A 17545-nucleotide genomic window follows, 5' to 3' on the forward strand; every position below is an offset into this window, starting at 1 on the left:
CCATGACCATTGTTATATGGTTATGGGTCTTAACTCAATTTACTTATTTATTTATTTTTAAATTTAATTTAATTTATTGTCATTGTCTACAATGAAGTGACAACAAAATTATTTTTCCCTTACAGTCATGCAAAAAAAAAAATGGGTGCTGTCTGTACGGGGTTTGTACGTTGTGACCTGGGTGGGTTTTCTCCCGAGATTTTCAGTTTCCTCCCACACTCCAAAGACGTGCAGGTTTGTAGGTTTAATTGGCTCAGTATAGTGTAAAAATTGTCCTTAGTGTCCAAGATCAGATCAGAATACATTTATTGGCCACGTATGTAAACATACAAGGAAATTGACTTGTTTAACAAAGAACTGCAGATGCGTGGGACGTGGGAGGACCCGGGGGGAAAGCGCTCTGGAGCACTCGTCCCGCGACCGGGATCACGTACGCGCGCACACCGTTCAAGGTGTATATTCCTTGCAAATCTATGTCCTCGTAACAACAAAGTGGACACTTCTGCGCCCAACAAACGAGGACTTCTGTGAGCAAGGCAGCAAGTCAAATTCCTAGGTAGACAAAAAATGGTGGAGAAACTCAGCGGGACCAGCAGCATCTATGGAGCGAAGGAATAGGAGACGTTTCGGGTCGAGACCCTTAAGGGTGAGGCAGCATCTATGGAGCGAAGGAATAGGTGACGTTTCGGGTCGAGACCCGGAAGGGTCTCGACCCGAAACGTCACCTATTCCTTCGCTCCATAGATGCTGCCTCACCCGCTGAGTTTCTCCAACATTTTTGTCCACCTTCGATTTTTCCAGCATCTGCAGTTCCTTCTTACACAAGTCAAATTCCTTGTATGTATACATACTTGGCCAATAAATTTATTCTGATCTGATCTGATTCCTTGTCACTATTCACTCTCGTTAGGTCTCCACCATTTCACAGAACTTTCCTTGAATCCTCCTTTCCCTAAAGCCCCTGTCCCACTTGCGTGTCCTTGGCACGCTAATTACGCGACCTCGTGGTCGCATTGAGGCGCGACGGTCCCGCGAAGGTCGCGCGCGATTACATGCGTACGCACAGCCGTCTGGAGCGCGTGACGTCATTTGAAGATGGACACACAGCTGGAGTAACTCAGCGGGACCGACAGCATCTCTGGAGAGAAGCAACGGGTGATGTTTCGGGTCGAGACTCTTCTTCAGTCTGAAAGAAGGGTCTTGACCCAAAACATTTTGTGTCTATCTTCAATTTTCTTGGCCCCGCTCTGGGAGTAGATGTGGCGGCGGATCCGGACCGCAACGGCCGTGAGCCCCAGGCCGAGCTTGGCGATCGTTTGCCTGCATCTGCTGCTGTTGTAGGTGAGACGTTGCGTCACACCAGGGTCTTGGGCCTGTCCCACTTTGGCCGTCAGTTCCGCGACAGACCATTGGCGCACGAAGATTTAGTTTGCCACAAAAATTTCGGAGCCCCGCGCAATGTCGCGCACAACTCCATACCCCTCCGCGCTTCTCAGTGGGATCGGCCCCGCGCGGCCACACGATGCCCGTGCGCCTCAACGCGACCACGAGGTGGATAATGAAGAGGATTTCCAAAGTCTACAGAGTGATTTAGGCCATTTGGAAGAATGGGCTGAAAGATGGCAGATGGAGTTTAATGCTGATAAATGTGAGGTGCTACACCTTGGCAGGACAAATCAAAATAGGACGTACATGGTAAATGGTAGGGAATTGAAGAATACAGTTGAACAGAGGGATTTGGGAATAACCGTGCATAGTTCCTTGAAGGTGGAATCTCATATAGATAGGGTGGTAAAGAAAGCTTTTGGTATGCTAGCCTTTATAAATCAGAGCATTGAGTATAGAAGCTGGGATGTAATGTTAAAATTGTACAAGGCATTGGTGAGACCAAATCTGGAGTATGGTGTACAATTTTGGTCGCCCAATTATAGGAAGGATGTCAACAAAATAGAGAGAGTACAGAGGAGATTTACTAGAATGTTGCCTGGGTTTCAACAACTAAGTTACAGAGATAGGTTGAATAAGTTAGGTCTTTATTCTCTGGAGCACAGAAGGTTAAGGGGGGACTTGATAGAGGTCTTTAAAATGATGAGAGGGATAGACAGAGTTGACGTGGATAAGCTTTTCCCTTTGAGAATAGGGAAGATTCAAACAAGAGGACATGACTTCAGAATTAAGGGACAGAAGTTTAGGGGTAACATGAGGGGGAACTTCTTTACTCAGAGAGTGGTAGCGGTGTGGAATGAGCTTCCAGTGGAAGTGGTGGAGGTAGGTTCATTGGTATCATTTAAAAATAAATTGGATAGGTATATGGATGAGAAGGGAATGGAGGGTTATGGTCTGAGTGCAGGCAGGTGGGACTAAGGGAAAATAATTGTTCGGCACGGACTTGTAGGGCCGAGATGGCCTGTTTCCGTGCTGTAATTGTTATATGTTATATGTTATATGTAACTTGCGTGCCAAGGACACGCAAGTGGGACAGGCCCTTAAGCCCCAACTGTGACTGCATTTAGCAAAACCTGCTCATCTCCAGCTTCAGTGGTGATGAAGCATCGCAGGCCTGAGTGCCATCTCTCTCTCTCTCTCTCTCTCTCCCTCTCCCTGACCCCTGGCACAGACTCCCTCTGATCTGTTCAGTGTTTGCAGCAGTCCTGTCTTCACTTTCACATTTCCAACATCTCTGCGATATGCTTTGATGATCTCATCGGAACAAGTCTCTCCGGCGAGGACCACAAGTTGCTGTGAAACGCTGACGCCATCAGTGGCGACGGCAGTATCTGTGTTACTGCAACCCGGACACACTGACGCAGGAGGATGCGAGGAAAGAGAGGTCCTCCTCTCACCGCCAGTATCCGACACGATGGATGAACATTCCCGACAACTCAACACCAACGTCCAGTGACCTCCGAAGATGCAAGATAAGACTTCCGCTCAAACATGGTCATAAGGTCATAAGTGATCAAAGTCAAAGTCAATTTTATTCGTCACAGAATAGGAGCAGAATTAGGCCATTCGGCCCATCAAGTCTGCTCCGTAATTCAATCATGGCTGGTCTATCTCTCCTTCCAAACCCCATTCTCCTGCCTTCTCTCCATCACCTCTGATCAAGAATTCACATTTCCCCGGGACCGTCATGATAGAAGGGTCTCGACCCGAAACGCCGCCCATCCTGTTTCTCCAGAGATGTTGCCTGTCTCACTGAGTTACTCCAGCACTTGGTGTCTATCATCCAGAAAAGTGTTGTGAAGCTTTATCCTGGAGGAGGGTTGCGACAAGCAAGGGAGTGCGTGCGTTGGGTGAGCCAACAACACAATCCCTCAGAGCAAGCGATTTTTAACAAGATGGAGATAACAATTCACGATGTCCTCAAAGCCTCCCTTGAAAAATCCTGTAACCTTCGCATGAGACTCATCGCACTCCTTGACTTTAACAATGCAGGAGCATCCGTCTACAATAGCAGAGGGAACCCATCATCTAGTGTAAGCGAGCACAATGTCCCACACAACCCACCCAAGTTCAGAAGGTCTAGGAGCAGAATTAGGCCACCCAACCCACCAAGTCTACTCCGCCATTCAATCATGGCTGATCTATCTTTCCCTCTCAACCCCATTCTCCTGCCTTCTCCCCATAACCCCTGACACCCGTACTAATCAACTACCTGCCTTCTCACTCGCCAACCCACGTGCTAAGTAGCCACTGCCCCATCTGTGTAAGACCACTTCATCCACCCCAGAACCCGCAGGAATGGTGCGGGGGCAAGTCATCCTCAAGCTTCTGATCGCCGAGAAGGTGAAGAATAAGAAGAAAAGCAATTTCAAGTTCCCTTTACACTGTCCCATCAAACACTCTTTAGATTTTTAGATTTCAGAGATACAGCGGAGAAACAGGCCCTTCGGCCCACCGAGCCCATGCCGACCTCCGATCCTCCCGCACACTAGCACCATCCTCAACACCAGGGACAAGTTACAATTTTACCGCTAATCAACCTACAAACATGTACGCTTTTACCTGTACGGAGTTTGTACGTGCAGTACAGAATCATAAGTTCATAAGGTCTAGGAGCAGAATTAGGCCATTCGGCCCATCCAGTCTACTCCGCCATTCAATCCTGGCCGATCGACCTTTCCCTCTCCACCACATTCTCCCGCCTTCTCCCCATAACCCCTGACACCCGCACTAATCAAATTTGCTGCTTTTCAACTGATTCTTCTCCACTTTCTTGGCCACAGAAGCTTTCGGATGACTCGCCTGGGAACCATTTCAGACTCGTTTGGCCATTTGGCCCGCAAATCCCTCCGTACTTTCCCCATCTCCCTCCGTCCCGACCCATGATGCTATCTGTGGAATTCTCTGCCTCAGAGGGCGGTGGAGGCCGGTTCTCTGGATGCTTTCAAGAGAGAGCTAGATAGGGCTCTTGAAGATAGCGGAGTCAGGGGATATGGGGAGAAGGCAGGAACGGGGTACCGATTGGGGATGATCAGCCATGATCACATTGAATGGCGGTGCTGGCTCGAAGGGCCGAATGGCCGTACTCCTGCACCGTCTACCCTTTTTCTCCAGATATGCTGCCTGACCTGCTGAGTTACACCGAGTCCGCACTGACAAGCAATTCCCGTACACTGGCAAGTCTACAGGTGCATGGATAGGACAAGTTTGGAGGGAGTTGGACCTAATGTGGGCAGGTGGGACTAATATAGATGGGGCATGTTGGGCCGAAGGACCTGATTCCACTATGTATCACTAAGACTCTGTGACAATCCTACACAGTCGGCCCAATGTTTACATTTATACAAGGCCAATCAACCTACAAACCTGCACGTCTTTGGGGTGTGGGAGGAAACCGTAGATCTCGGAGAAAACTTACACAGGTCACGAGGAGAACGTGCAAACTCCATACAGACAGCACCTGTAGTCAGGATGGAACCCGGGTCCCTGGCGCTGTGAGGCAGCAACTCTACCGCTGCGCCACCGTGCCGCCCATCTAACGTTGTTGATAATCCTGTCAGCTTCCTCAGCTCGGCACCAATCCAACCCAGTGCCGCTCTATAACATTACTGCTTCAGCATGGCAGCAGGGCCAGAGCCAAACAGGAAACATTTTACATTATTAATAGTCTGTACTGTGAAAACCACTGGATTAAACTGAGGAACAAACATATCCATCCCAAGGGAGCTCTATTCTAGATTTAACCATTATTTTTGTACCTGCCCTGGCCTTATTGGGCAGCGCGGTGGCGCAGCGGTAGAGTTGCTGCCTCACAGCGCCAGAGACCCGGGTTCGATCCTGACTACTGGTGCTGTCTGTATGGAGTTTGTACATTCTCCCCGTGACCTGCGTGGGTTTTCTCCGGGATCTCCGGTTTCCTCCCACACTCCAAAGACGTGCAGGTTTGTAGGTAAATTGGCTTTGGTACAATTGTAAATTGTCCCTAGTGTGTAGGATAGTGCTGGTGTGTGGGGTGATCGATGGTCGGAGCGGACTCGGAGGCATCAACATGTCCATCCCAGGGGAGCTCTATTCTAGATGTAACCTTTTTTTTGTACCAGCCCTGGCCTTTTTGATGGGCCAGAGGGAGGGCCTGTTTCCACGCTGCATCTCCAAAGACTGATATTGATAACACTCGAATTAATTAAGTGAACTGCTGGTCAAGTTAAATAGATATTGTTGATTGATTAATTGATTGATTTAAAGACACAGCATGGAGACAGACCCTTCAGTCCACTTTGATCATTAATCAGCCGTTCACACTAGTTACATAGAAACATAGAAAATAGGTGCAGGAGGAGGCCATTCAGCCCTTCGAGCCAGCACCGCCATTCATTGTGGTCAAGGCTGATCATCCCCTATCATTAACCCGTGCCTGCCTTCTCCCCATATCCCATGACTCCACTAGCCCCATAGCTCTATCTAACTCTCTCTTAAATCCATCCAGTGACTTGGCCTCCACTGCCCTCTGTGGCAGGGAATTCCATAAATTCACAACTCTCTGGGTGAAAAGGTTTTTTCTCACCTCAGTCTTAAATGACACCCCCTTTATTTTAAGACTGTGGCCCCTGGTTCTGGACTCGCCCAACAGTGGGAACATTTTTCCTGCATCTAGCTTGTCCAGTCCTTTTATAATTTTATATGGTTCTATAAGATTCGCCCCTCATCCTTCTAAACTCCAGTGAATACAAGCCTAGTCTTTTAAATCTTTCCTCATATGACAGTCCCGCCATCCCAGGGATCAATCTCGTGAACCTACGCTGCACTGCCTCAATCACAAGGATGTCCTTCCTCAAATTAGGAGACCAAAACTGTACACAATACTCTATATATGGTCTCACCAGAGCCCCATACAACTGCAGAAGAACCTCTTTACTCCTATACTGACATCCTCTTGTTATGAAGGCCAACATTACATTAGTTCTATGTTATCCCACGTTGGGGGCAGTTTATAGAGGCCAATTAACCTACAAACCAGTTTGCATCCACTTCTTCAATGATACATTATCTGTGATAAAAAATGGCTTAATAAGATCATGGCCAATTGCTAATCTATATTCATATGTCTGCGCATTCCCCATAGGTCTTAATAGCTTTGGGATAAAATAAATCTTTGAGATCCAGATTAAAATGTAACAATTGACCCAGAATCAATGGTCATTTGTTCTACATCTCCCCGGGGTTGAGTTTGTCAAAGTGTTTCTGAACATCGCTGCTCAAACCCAAGCCCTTATTTTCAAACAAAATGCCGGCGTAACTCGGTGGGACAGGCAGCATCTCTGGAAGAGAAGGAATGGGTGATATTTCGGGTCGAGACCCTTCCTCAGTCTGAAGAAGGGTTTCGACCCAAAATGTTGCCTATTTCCTTCGCCCCATAGATGCTGCCTCACCCGCTGAGTTTCTCCAGCATTTTTGTCTACCTGAACTCCTATCTACCTCTTTGGTGACCATCGGACTATCCATGATTGGACGTTGCTGGCTTCACCTTGCACTAAACGTTATCCCCTTTTCATGTATCTGTACAGTGTAAATGTATCGATTGTAATCATGTGCTGTCTGTCTGCTGACTGGTTAGCACGCAACAGAAGCTTTTCACTGTACCTCTGTACCACTGAAGATTGAGGGGGGATCTTATAGAAACTTACAAAATTCTTAAGGGGTTGGACAGGCTAGATGCAGGAAGATTATTCCCGATGTTGGGGAAGTCCAGAACTAGGGGTCACAGTTTAAGGATAAGAGGGAGGCCTTTTAGGACCAAGATGAGAAAATCATTTTTTACACAGTGGTGAATCTGTGGAATTCTCTGCTACAAAAGGTAGTTGAGGCCACAGTTCACTGGCTATATTTAAGAGGGAGTTAGATGTGGCCCTTGTGGCTAAAGGGATCAGGGGGTATGGAGAGAAGGCAGGGATGGGATACTGAGTTGGATGATCACCCATGATCATGTCGAATGGCGGTGCAGGCTCGAAGGGCCGAATGGCCTCTACTCCTGCACCTATTGTCTATGTTTCTATGTTACCTCGGTACACGCAACAATAAACTAAACAGAACAGGTATCTGTTTATTGTCTGTCCTCGGTTAAGTGATTTGAGTGACTGATATTCATAGTTGGGGTGGTCCTTCAGTACGGTCTTGGTGGGCTGAAGGGCCACTTTCTAAGTTGTATCTCTAAAGTCTAAATTATCTTGGACACTCCACTGCTTTTCACTATTTACCAAAGCTCTTCATCCTACTCTTCTTATGTTAAAGTTCATTGAAGGACAGGGCTTCAAGGTGAGAGGTTGAACAACGTAGCTGAACTCTCTTACACAGAGGGTGGTGAGTGTTTAGACGTGCTGGAACAAAGGGATGTCTATGGAGTTGAAAATAATTGTTAAATGGACCGGCTTGGAGAGCCAAATGGTCTTCAACTTCACCTACTTGCCGACCAGCAGACAATAGACAATACGTGCAGGAGTAGGCCATTCGGCCCTTCGAGCCAGCACCGCCATTCAATGTGATCCTGGCTGATCGTCCCCAATCAGTACCCCGTCAGGGCCATGAAGCCCCATCTACACTGGTCCCATCTGCCTGCATTTGGCCCACACCCCTCCAAACCTTTCCTATCCATGTACCTGTCCAAACATATTTTATAAGTTCATAAGTCAGACTTAGGCCATTCAGACCATCGAGTCTACTCCGCCATTCAACCATGGCTGACCTGTGGAACAAAATAAAACGGACTCCCTTCAGATTTGGCTTCAACCTGAATCACCAAAGTTGGCCGTTAACAGCAACTTATTCTTGTTTGGATGCAGTAGATTGATGCAACATATCTAGCATCGTAAAAACATATAAGCGTGTAGTTCTTTCCCCCCCAATGAGATGAACCAACACCCCACACAGTACTCTCTGAACCGTTTCATGTAAGGAGCAGGGCAGGCAGTACAGGAACACGGGCGCTCACTGTGGCGCAGCGGTAGAGTTGCTGCCTTACAGCGCTTGCAGCACCGGAGACCCGGGTTCCATCCCGACTACGGGTGCTGTCATTACGCAGTTTCGCCCTCCTCCCCGTGGCCTGCGTGGGTTTTCTTCGAGATCTCCGGTTTCCTTCCACACTCCAAAGACGTACAGGTTTGTAAGTTAATTGTCTTGCTATAAGTGTAAATTGTCCCTAGTGTGTGTAGGATAGTGTTAGTGTGCGGGGATCGCTGGTCGGCACGGACTCGGTGGGCCGAAGGGCCTGTTTCCGCACCGTATCTCTAGACAAGACAGTCCCACTAGCTCCCCACACAATAATAACGGTACGATTTTAGTGATGTGATTTGTGTTGTAAATATCGGCAAGGGCTCCTCGGGGAACACTCTTTCACTGAAATGGTTTCCCCAAATGGGCTGGGGAAGCCTCCGTTTATTGCCTCCTCCTCAAGATTACAACTCCTGACAGTACAACATCCTCTCTGTACTGGGAACCATCGAGTCTCTGCAGGCCTCTTAATCTGGTCGTAGGAATACTAGCCCATAGCTGACATAGAGTCGTACGGCACGGAAACAGGCCCTTCAGCCCTTCTTGCTCACGCCGACCATCCACGCTAGCCCCATCAACCCGTGTTTTGGCCCATATCCCTTTACTATCCATGTACCTATCCAGATGTATTTTATGTTCATATGTCAAAGGAGCATAACTAGGCCATTCGGCCCATCGAGTCCACTCCGCCATTCAATCATGGCTGATCTATCTTCCCCTCTCAACCCCATTCTCCTGCCTTCTCCCCATAGCCTCTGTCACCCGCTCTAGTTAAGAATCTGTCCATTTCAGCCTTAAAAAAAATACCCAATGATTTGGCCTCTACAGCCAGCTGTGGCATTGAATTCCTCAGTTTCACCGCCCTCCGACTAAAGGAATTCCTCCTCATCTTTCTGAAGGTACCTCCTTTTATTCTGTGGCTGTACCCTCTAATCCTGAACTCTCCCACTAGTGGAATCATCCAGTCACGGGGAGAAGGTACAAACTCCGTACAGACAGCACACGTGGTCAGGATGGAACCCGGGTCTCTGGCGCCGTGAGGCAGCAACTCTACCGCTGCGCCACCGTGATCATACGCCACATAGGGAGATATTTTAATGGGTCGATCCCATTCCTATGATGAATGAACTCTTGCGTGAGATTTTCCAAACGTTTCAGATTTTCGTATCTCTCAGTTCATCCCTCACTTCAATTGGTTTGACTCCACTACACCCTCTCTTTCTGACAATAGACAATGGGTGCAGGAGGAGGCCATTCGGCCCTTCCAGCCAGCACCGCCATTCAATGTGATCATGGCTGATCATCCCCAATCAGTACCCCGTTCCTGCCTTCTCCCCATAATCCCCTGACTCCGCTATCTTTAAGAGCCCTATCTAGCTCTCTCTTGAAAGCATCCAGAGAACCTGCCTCCACCGCCCTCTGAGGCAGAGAATCCCACAGACTCACAACTCTCTGCGAGAAAAAGTGTTTCCTCGTCTCCGTTCTAAATGGCTTACTCCTTATTCTTAAACTGTGGCCCCTGGTTCTGGACTCCCCCAACATGGGGAACATGTTTCCTGCCTCTGGCGTGTCTAAGTGACGACTACTATCTCTCTATTTCTCCTTTTCTTCCATCACCTTCTTGATCCTTCAATCGCATCTGCGCCCTGGTGCAGTTGATCACTGCGGTATCAAGTTCCTTGTTGCCCTTCCCTCCTCCACTGCCTGGCTAGTATTCCCAACAGACTAACAGGCAAAAAATAAATAAAGAACCTGAGCTGAAGGGGAGATTGGGCGGTTCACTCCAGGAAGCTTTGACTTCGTTGGGTTTAATGGTTTAAGAATTGATAACCAAGAATTTCTCCAAGTCTGGCATCTAAGCACAAAATGAGAAATACGTGGACCTATTGTCAACATGACAGCTATTGGCCAAAAGTTCATGTCGTAGGAGCAGAAATAGGCCATTCGGCCCATCAAGTCTGCTCTGCCATTCAATCATGGCTGATCTATCTTTTTTTCTCAACCCCATTCTCCTGCCTTCTCCCCGGAACCCCTGACACCCGTACTAATCAAGAACCTTATCTATCTCACCCTTAAAAATATCCACTGACTTGGCCTCCACAGCCTTCTGTGTCAAAGAATTCCACTGATTCACCACCTTCTAACTAAAGAAATTCCTCCTCATCTTTCTAAAGATATTCCTTTTATTCTGAAGCTGTACCCTCTGGTCCTAGACTCTCCCACTAATGGAAACATCCTCTCCACATGCACTCTATCCAGAACTCTCACTATTTGATATGGCTCTTACAGATAGTGGAGTCAGGGGATATGGGGAGAAGGCAGGAATGGGGTACTGATTGGGGATGATCAGCCATGATCACATTGAATGGCGGTGCTGGCTCGAAGGGCACCTATTGTCTATTTACCTGGCGTGTTGATTTTGAACTTCCACTTTGGAAGGTTCCAAGTCTGGGTGAACAAACCTCTTGAGAATCAGGAAGAGATGTTGAAGACTGGGATACATTCTACGTTCCTGCCAACCCCAACGACATCAAACATCAACAACATTACATGTGACGATTAATGACTTGTTGACTCCCATCCTTCAAGGTCGTTTCTCAACAAGTTGCGTTTTTCACAAACGTGGTTTTGTGGTTATTTCTCCTTTGGTTGCCAACAATTCCCGTACATATTGAGGGAGAGAGGATGTCTGAAGAAAGGTCTCGCCCCGAAACGTCACCCATTGGATCTGAAGAAAGGTCTCGCCCCGAAACGTCACCCATTCCTTCTCTCCAGAGATGCTGCCTGTCCCGCTGAGTTACTCCAGCATTTTGGGCCTACCCCATATATATTGAACTTAATTTAACAGGGAAACTTAGGCCTGTTCAAGGGCCCCGCGTTTTTAACACATGCCTAGGACTATGTGCATAAGGGACCTGTTTTGTTCAGCAATTTGGCGTACTCTGAAACCTCAGACTGGGAAATTCCTCCTCATCTCCTTTAGGTACCATGTCATTGAGAGGTTTAAGAAGGAACTGCAGATGCTGGACAATCGAAGGTAGACAAAAATGCTGGAGAAACTCAGTGGGTGCAGCAGCATCTATGGAGCGAACACCCTATGGTCGAGACCCTTCTTCAGACATTGAGAGGAATCAGAATAAAAGGACGTTCCTTTCGGAAGGAGATGAGGAGGAATTTCTTTAGTCAGAGGGTGGTGAATCTGTGGAATTCTTTGCCACAGAAGGCTGTGGAGGCCACGTCACTGGATACTTTTAAGTTAGAGATAGATAAGGTTCTTGATTAGTACGTGTTTCAGGGGTTATGAGGTTGAAGGCAGGAGCATTGGGTTGAGAGAGAGAAAGATAGATCAGCCATGATTGAATGGTGGAGTAGACTTAACATAGAAACATAGAAAATAGGTGCAGGAGGAGGCCATTCGGCCCTTCGAGCCAGCACCGCCATTCATTGTGATCATGGCTGATCGTCCACTATCAATAACCCGTGCCTGCCTTCTCCCCATATCCCTTGACTATAGATACTTGATGGGCCGAATGGCCTAATTCTGCTCCTATCACTTGTGAACATACGGGGGGGGGGGAGGAAATGGAGGCTTACCTTAGTGTAAACTCCCCAGGACAATTCCGTCTCTGTCACCATGACAACAATCCCGAACATCCCAAATATCAGTGCGTAATCGCTGAGCCTCTTCCTCTTCTCGAACAGGGCTCGTCGGTGGCCGAGCTTGTGCCCGATGTTCGGGGACTTCTTGGGCAATTCCCTGCCCTCTTTCACCAAGCTGTCGCTCGACACGTGGTTCTGGTCGGGTTTGGAGACTACCACCTCCAGACCGGAGTTGGTGTGCAGGGGCTGGGTCTCAGAGTCCAGGTCGTGGAGGTTTCTGTGCGAGGTGCCCAGGCTACTCAGGGGTCTGACCACCCCTCCGTTATACTTGCAGCTGGTCATGGCTATCTCGGTGAAAGGGTTGCTCTCGCTGAAGCTGTTCTTGGATCCAGCATGGTGCAGTCGTTGGAGATCACTAGTGTTCACCTGTGGACAGAGCAAAGCAAAAAAAGGTTTGAGTCTCAACATAACGTCATACATTCCAGGAGCAGAATTAGGCCATTCGGCCCATCAAGGCGGTGCTGGCTCGCAGGGTCGAATGGCCTATTCCTGCACCTATTGTCTATAGTCTATTGTCTAAAACATTCTTGACATCTCTGTGTGTCTCCATTGAGTGGTTGCCTCCCACTATTGTCCCTATATAACACAGCCCAGTCCATCATCGGCTCTGACCTTCCTTCCATCGAGGGGATTTATCGCAGTCGCTGCTTCAAAAAGGCTGGCAGTATCATCAAAGACCCACACCATCCTGGCCACACACTCATCTCCCTGCTACATTCAGGTAGAAGGTACAGGAGCCTGAAGACTGCAATAACCAGGTTCAGGAATAGCTACTTCCCCACAGTCATCAGGCTATTAAACCTGGCTCGGATAAAACCCTGATTATTAATAACCCATTATCTGTTATTTGCACTTTATCAGTTTATTTATTCATGTGTGTATATATTTATATTATGGTATATGGACACACTGATCTGTTTTGTAGTAAATGTCTACTATGTTCTGTGTGCTGAAGCAAAGCAAGAATTTCATTGTCCTATACAGGGACACATGACAATAAACTCACTTGAACTTGAACTTGAACTTTTGCTGGGCACAAGCTCACATCTCTGGATCACAGGCAATAGACAGTGATGTAGGAGGCACTGTGGATGTCCATTGGATCAGTATCTGTCGAGAAAGAGCTATCTAATCTCACCCCACCCACCAGGGATAAATGTCAACAGAGATGGCACTTGTATCCCCGCTGTGTTGAGGTCCACAGGCACTGTGAACCACGGCAACAAGGTGTGAAATATCAACTCAAACAGGCAGCTGCCAATACAAACACCTTCGTGTCCCAAGGAAACATATTTAAGAATAAGGGGTACGCCATTTAGAACGGAGACGACACTTTTTCTCACTGAGTCTGTGGAATTCTCTGCCTCAGAGGGCGGTGGAGGCTGGTTCTCTGGATGCTTTCAATAGAGAGCCAGATAGGGCTCTTAAAAATAGCGTAGTCAGGGGATATGGGGTGAAGGCAGGAACGGGGTACTGATTGGGGATGATCAGCCATGATCACATTGAATGGCGGTGCTGGCTCGAAGGGCCGAATGGCCAACTCCTGCACCTATTGTCCCGGGTTCCATCCTGACTACGTGTGTCGTCTGTACGGAGTTTGTACCTTCTCCTCGTGACCTGGGTGGGTTTTCTCCAGGAGCTCCGGTTTCCTCCCACTCTCAAAGACGTGCTGATTTGCAGGTTAATTGGCTTTGGTAAAATTGTAAATTGTCCCTCAGTCTGTCGCCCATTCCTTCTCTCCAGAGACGCTGCCTGACCCGCTGAGTTACTCCAGCACTTTGTGCCCATCTTTGGACAACATTCGGCCAACGATTCAAGGGACTTGCGAGAGATTTGGCGTTTCCGCACATGTTTGCGAGCCTACAAAACCTGCACGTCTTTGGAGTGCGGGAGGAAACCGGAGCACCCGGCGAAAACCCACGCGGTCACAGGGAGAGTGTACAAACTGCGTACAGACAGCACCCGTGGTCAGGATCGAACCCGGGGCCTCTGGCGCTGTGAGGCAGCGACTCTAAGTAAAGCTGGGCAGATGAATGAGATGAGAAGGCACCGCGCTTCTCATTTACATTAGTAACTTCTTGTGTGGGACAATAGATGAGGCCAACGCTATCACTTGCTCCTAGATGGGTGACATCATATGATGAGCGTGTGTCGGCACCGGGCCTGTACCCGCTGGAGTTTAGAAATACGAGGGGGAGGGACAGACACAAAATGCTGGAGTAACTCAGCGGGACAGGCAGCATCTCTGGATTTAGGAATGCACAGAATAGTGAAAGTCCTGGATAGAGTGGATGTGGAGAGGATGTTTCCACTAGTGGGAGAGTCTAGGACTAGAGGTCACAGCCTCAGAATAAAAGGACGTTCTTTTAGGAAGGAGATGAGGAGGAATATCTTTATAGTCAAAGGGTGGTGAATCTGTGGAATTCATTGCCGCAGACAGCAGTGGAGGCCAAGTTAGTGGATATATTTAAGGCAGAGATAGATTGATTCTCGATTGGTACAGGTGTCAGGGGTTATGGGGAGAAGGCAGGTGAATGGGGTTAGGAGGGAGAGATAGATCAGCCACGATTGAATGGTGGAGTAGACTTGATGGGCCGAATGGCCTAATTCTACTCCAATCGCTTATGACATATATACTGGAGTATTGTGTGCAGTTTTGGTCCCCTAATTTGAGGAAGGACATTCTTGCTATTGAGGGAATGCAGCGTAGGTTTACAAGGTTAATTCCCGGGATGGCGGGACTGTCATATGCTGAGAGAATGGAGCGGCTGGGCTTGTACACTCTGGAGTTTAGAAGGAGGAGAGGATATCTCAATGAAACATAAGATTGTTAAGGGCTTGGACACGCTAGAGACAGGAAACATGTTCCCGATGTTGGGGGAGTCCAGAACCAAGGGCCACAGTTAGGAATAAGGAGTAAGCCATTTAGAACGGAGACGAGGAAACACTTTTTCTCACAGAGAGTGGTGAGTCTGTGGAATTCTCTGCCTCAGAGGGCGGTGGAGGCAGGTTCTCTGGATGCTTTCAGGAGAGAGCTAGATAGGGCTCTTAAAAATAGCGGAGTCAGGGGATATGGGGAGAAGGCAGGAACGGGGTACTGATTGTGAATGATCAGCCATGATCACATTGAATGGCTGAAAGGGCCGAATGGCCTACTCCTGCACCTATTGTCTATTGTCTATTGATTTCGGCAAAGGCAACTCCTGTTACCGAGAAGCTTGGCAAGGATGAACCAGAGGGGGAGCAGGGCATCGAATGCAGGAGCTGCGCCCCACTGTTTAAAATGGGTAGGGAATAGGTTTCCAGTGGCCGAGACTGACATGGTGCATTGTGTGGCTAATTACAACTCACAAAGCGATCGTCACAAACGCAGATGTCTGCAACGTGTCGACCAACGATGTTTCAGCTCCTCTGCCGCATGTCAAAAAATAATTATTGGAGATCTGAAAAACGCTTGGAGCATTGCAGCTAATTATAGTTCAGGGGATTGAAATCCACGGCTATCAAACCCAAAATTATACAGTGTTGGCTCTGAAGTCTGGAAAATATGGAGGTAAAATGTCAAACACTAGCCTGCTGCTTTGTCATGAGCGATCCCACTGCAATTTGTACCAGCGATCACGCTCGCTGTCTACACAAACACCCGCGCACTGTATTTATTTTGTGTGGAGTGGACACTTGGTCGATGTGATCGGTGGTCTGGGAACAAAAACATAACAGTTAGTGACTCGTAGCCACAAGGAACTGCAGGCGCTGGTTTACAAAAAAGGACACAAAGTACTGGAGTATCTCTGGGGAACGAGCTGCCGGCGGAGGTAGTTGAGGCAGACAATAGACAATAGGTGCAGGAGTAGGCCATTCGGCCCTTCGAGCCAGCACCGCGTTTCAATAGACAATAGACAATAGGTGCAGGAGTAGGCCATTCGAGCCAGCACCGCCTGTCTCCGCTATCTTTTAAGAGCCCCATCTAGCTCTCTCTTGAGGCAGGGACGATTGCAGCGTTTCAGAAACTATTGGGACAGGTACATGGCTAGGGCAGGTTTGGAGGGATATGGGCCAAACTCAGGTAGGTGGGACCTGGGTAGATGGGGCATGTTGGGTCGGTGTGGGGAAGTTGGGCCGAATAGCCTGTTTCCACGCTGTATCGCTCCATGCCTCCATCTCGGCAGGTCAGGCAGCATCTCTGGAGAACGTGGATAGGCAACGTTTCAGGTTGGGACTCTTCTTCAGAATGATTGCAGTGGGGAGAGTAAACTGGGAAGGAGGTGGGGGGTGGGACAAACTTGGTAAGTGATAGGTGGATACAGGAGAGGGAGGGGGAGGGGTGGGTTGATCGGCAGATGGGTGGACAAAGACATGAGACAGAGAGGAGACAAAACGGTGGGGGGAGGAGTGGGAGAAATGAATGGGACCCTAACAGTTAGTGATTTGTGCAAAACTACATTTCACCATGACAGGGTAACATGTTAGTGGGAAATCAGGAAGGCATTTTATCTGTTTAAGAAGGAACTGCAGATGCTGGTTTTATAAACTGGAGTCCTGGAGTGACTCAGCGGGACAGGCAGCATCTCTGGAGAGAAGGAATGGGTGATATTTCGGGTCGAGACCCTTCTTCAGGCAAATCAGGAACGCATTTTATCTTATGTGCAGAAAGCAACTGCAGATCCTGGTTTATGCTAGTTTCTTGAGTCTGAAGAAAGGTCATTGGAGGAGAATTATGCCATTAGAAACATAGAAACATAGAAAATAGGTGCAGGAGTAGGATATTTGGCCCTTCGAGCCTGCACCGCCATTCAATATGATCATGGCTGATCACCCAACTCAGTATCCCATCCCTGCCTTCCCTCCATACCCCCTGGTCCCTTTAGCCACAAGGGCCACATCTAACTCCCTCTTAAATATAGCCAATGAACTGGCCTCAACTACCTTCTGTGGCAGAGAATTCCACAGATTCACCACTCTCTGTGTGAAAAAGGGTTCCTCATCTCGGTCCTAAAAGATTTCCCCCTTATCCTTAAACTGTGACCACTTGCTCTGGACTTCCCCAACATCGGGAACAATCTTCCTGCATCTAGCCTGTCCACCCCCTTAAGAATTTTGTAAGTTTCTATAAGATCCCCCCTCAATCTTCTAAATTCTAGCGAGTACAAGCCGAGTCTATCCAGTCTATTCTTCATATGAAAGTCCTGCCATCCCAGGAATCAGTTTGGCGAACCTTCTCTGCACTCCCTCTATGGCAAGAATGTCTTTCCTCAGATTAGGAGACCAACACAATACCAACGTATTCTCAACGCATTAAACCACAATTGGCAGGCTGGCGTCTGGGCCTCTCTGAGGGCAGGCGAGGTAAGTGGCTATTTCATTTGTCTTCGGCTGACGGTAATCGTAAAAGTGT

The 17545-nt window shown here is 48.2% G+C and overlaps 1 protein-coding gene across 1 annotated transcript in view; it reads right to left on the reverse strand.

The window, feature by feature from the left end:
* The window catches only part of kcnn1 (potassium calcium-activated channel subfamily N member 1), a 90209-nt gene that overhangs the window by 57199 nt on the left and 15465 nt on the right, over positions 1–17545 (reverse strand). The window contains exon 2 of the mRNA XM_033047209.1: positions 12085–12516. Within this exon, the coding sequence (XP_032903100.1) occupies positions 12085–12432 (348 nt within the window). The 5' untranslated portion in view covers positions 12433–12516. The remainder of the gene's footprint in view (positions 1–12084; positions 12517–17545) is intronic.

The sequence above is a fragment of the Amblyraja radiata genome, chromosome 29, assembly GCF_010909765.2.
Source record: "Amblyraja radiata isolate CabotCenter1 chromosome 29, sAmbRad1.1.pri, whole genome shotgun sequence".
In the NCBI taxonomy this organism is placed as follows: Eukaryota; Metazoa; Chordata; class Chondrichthyes; order Rajiformes; family Rajidae; genus Amblyraja; species Amblyraja radiata.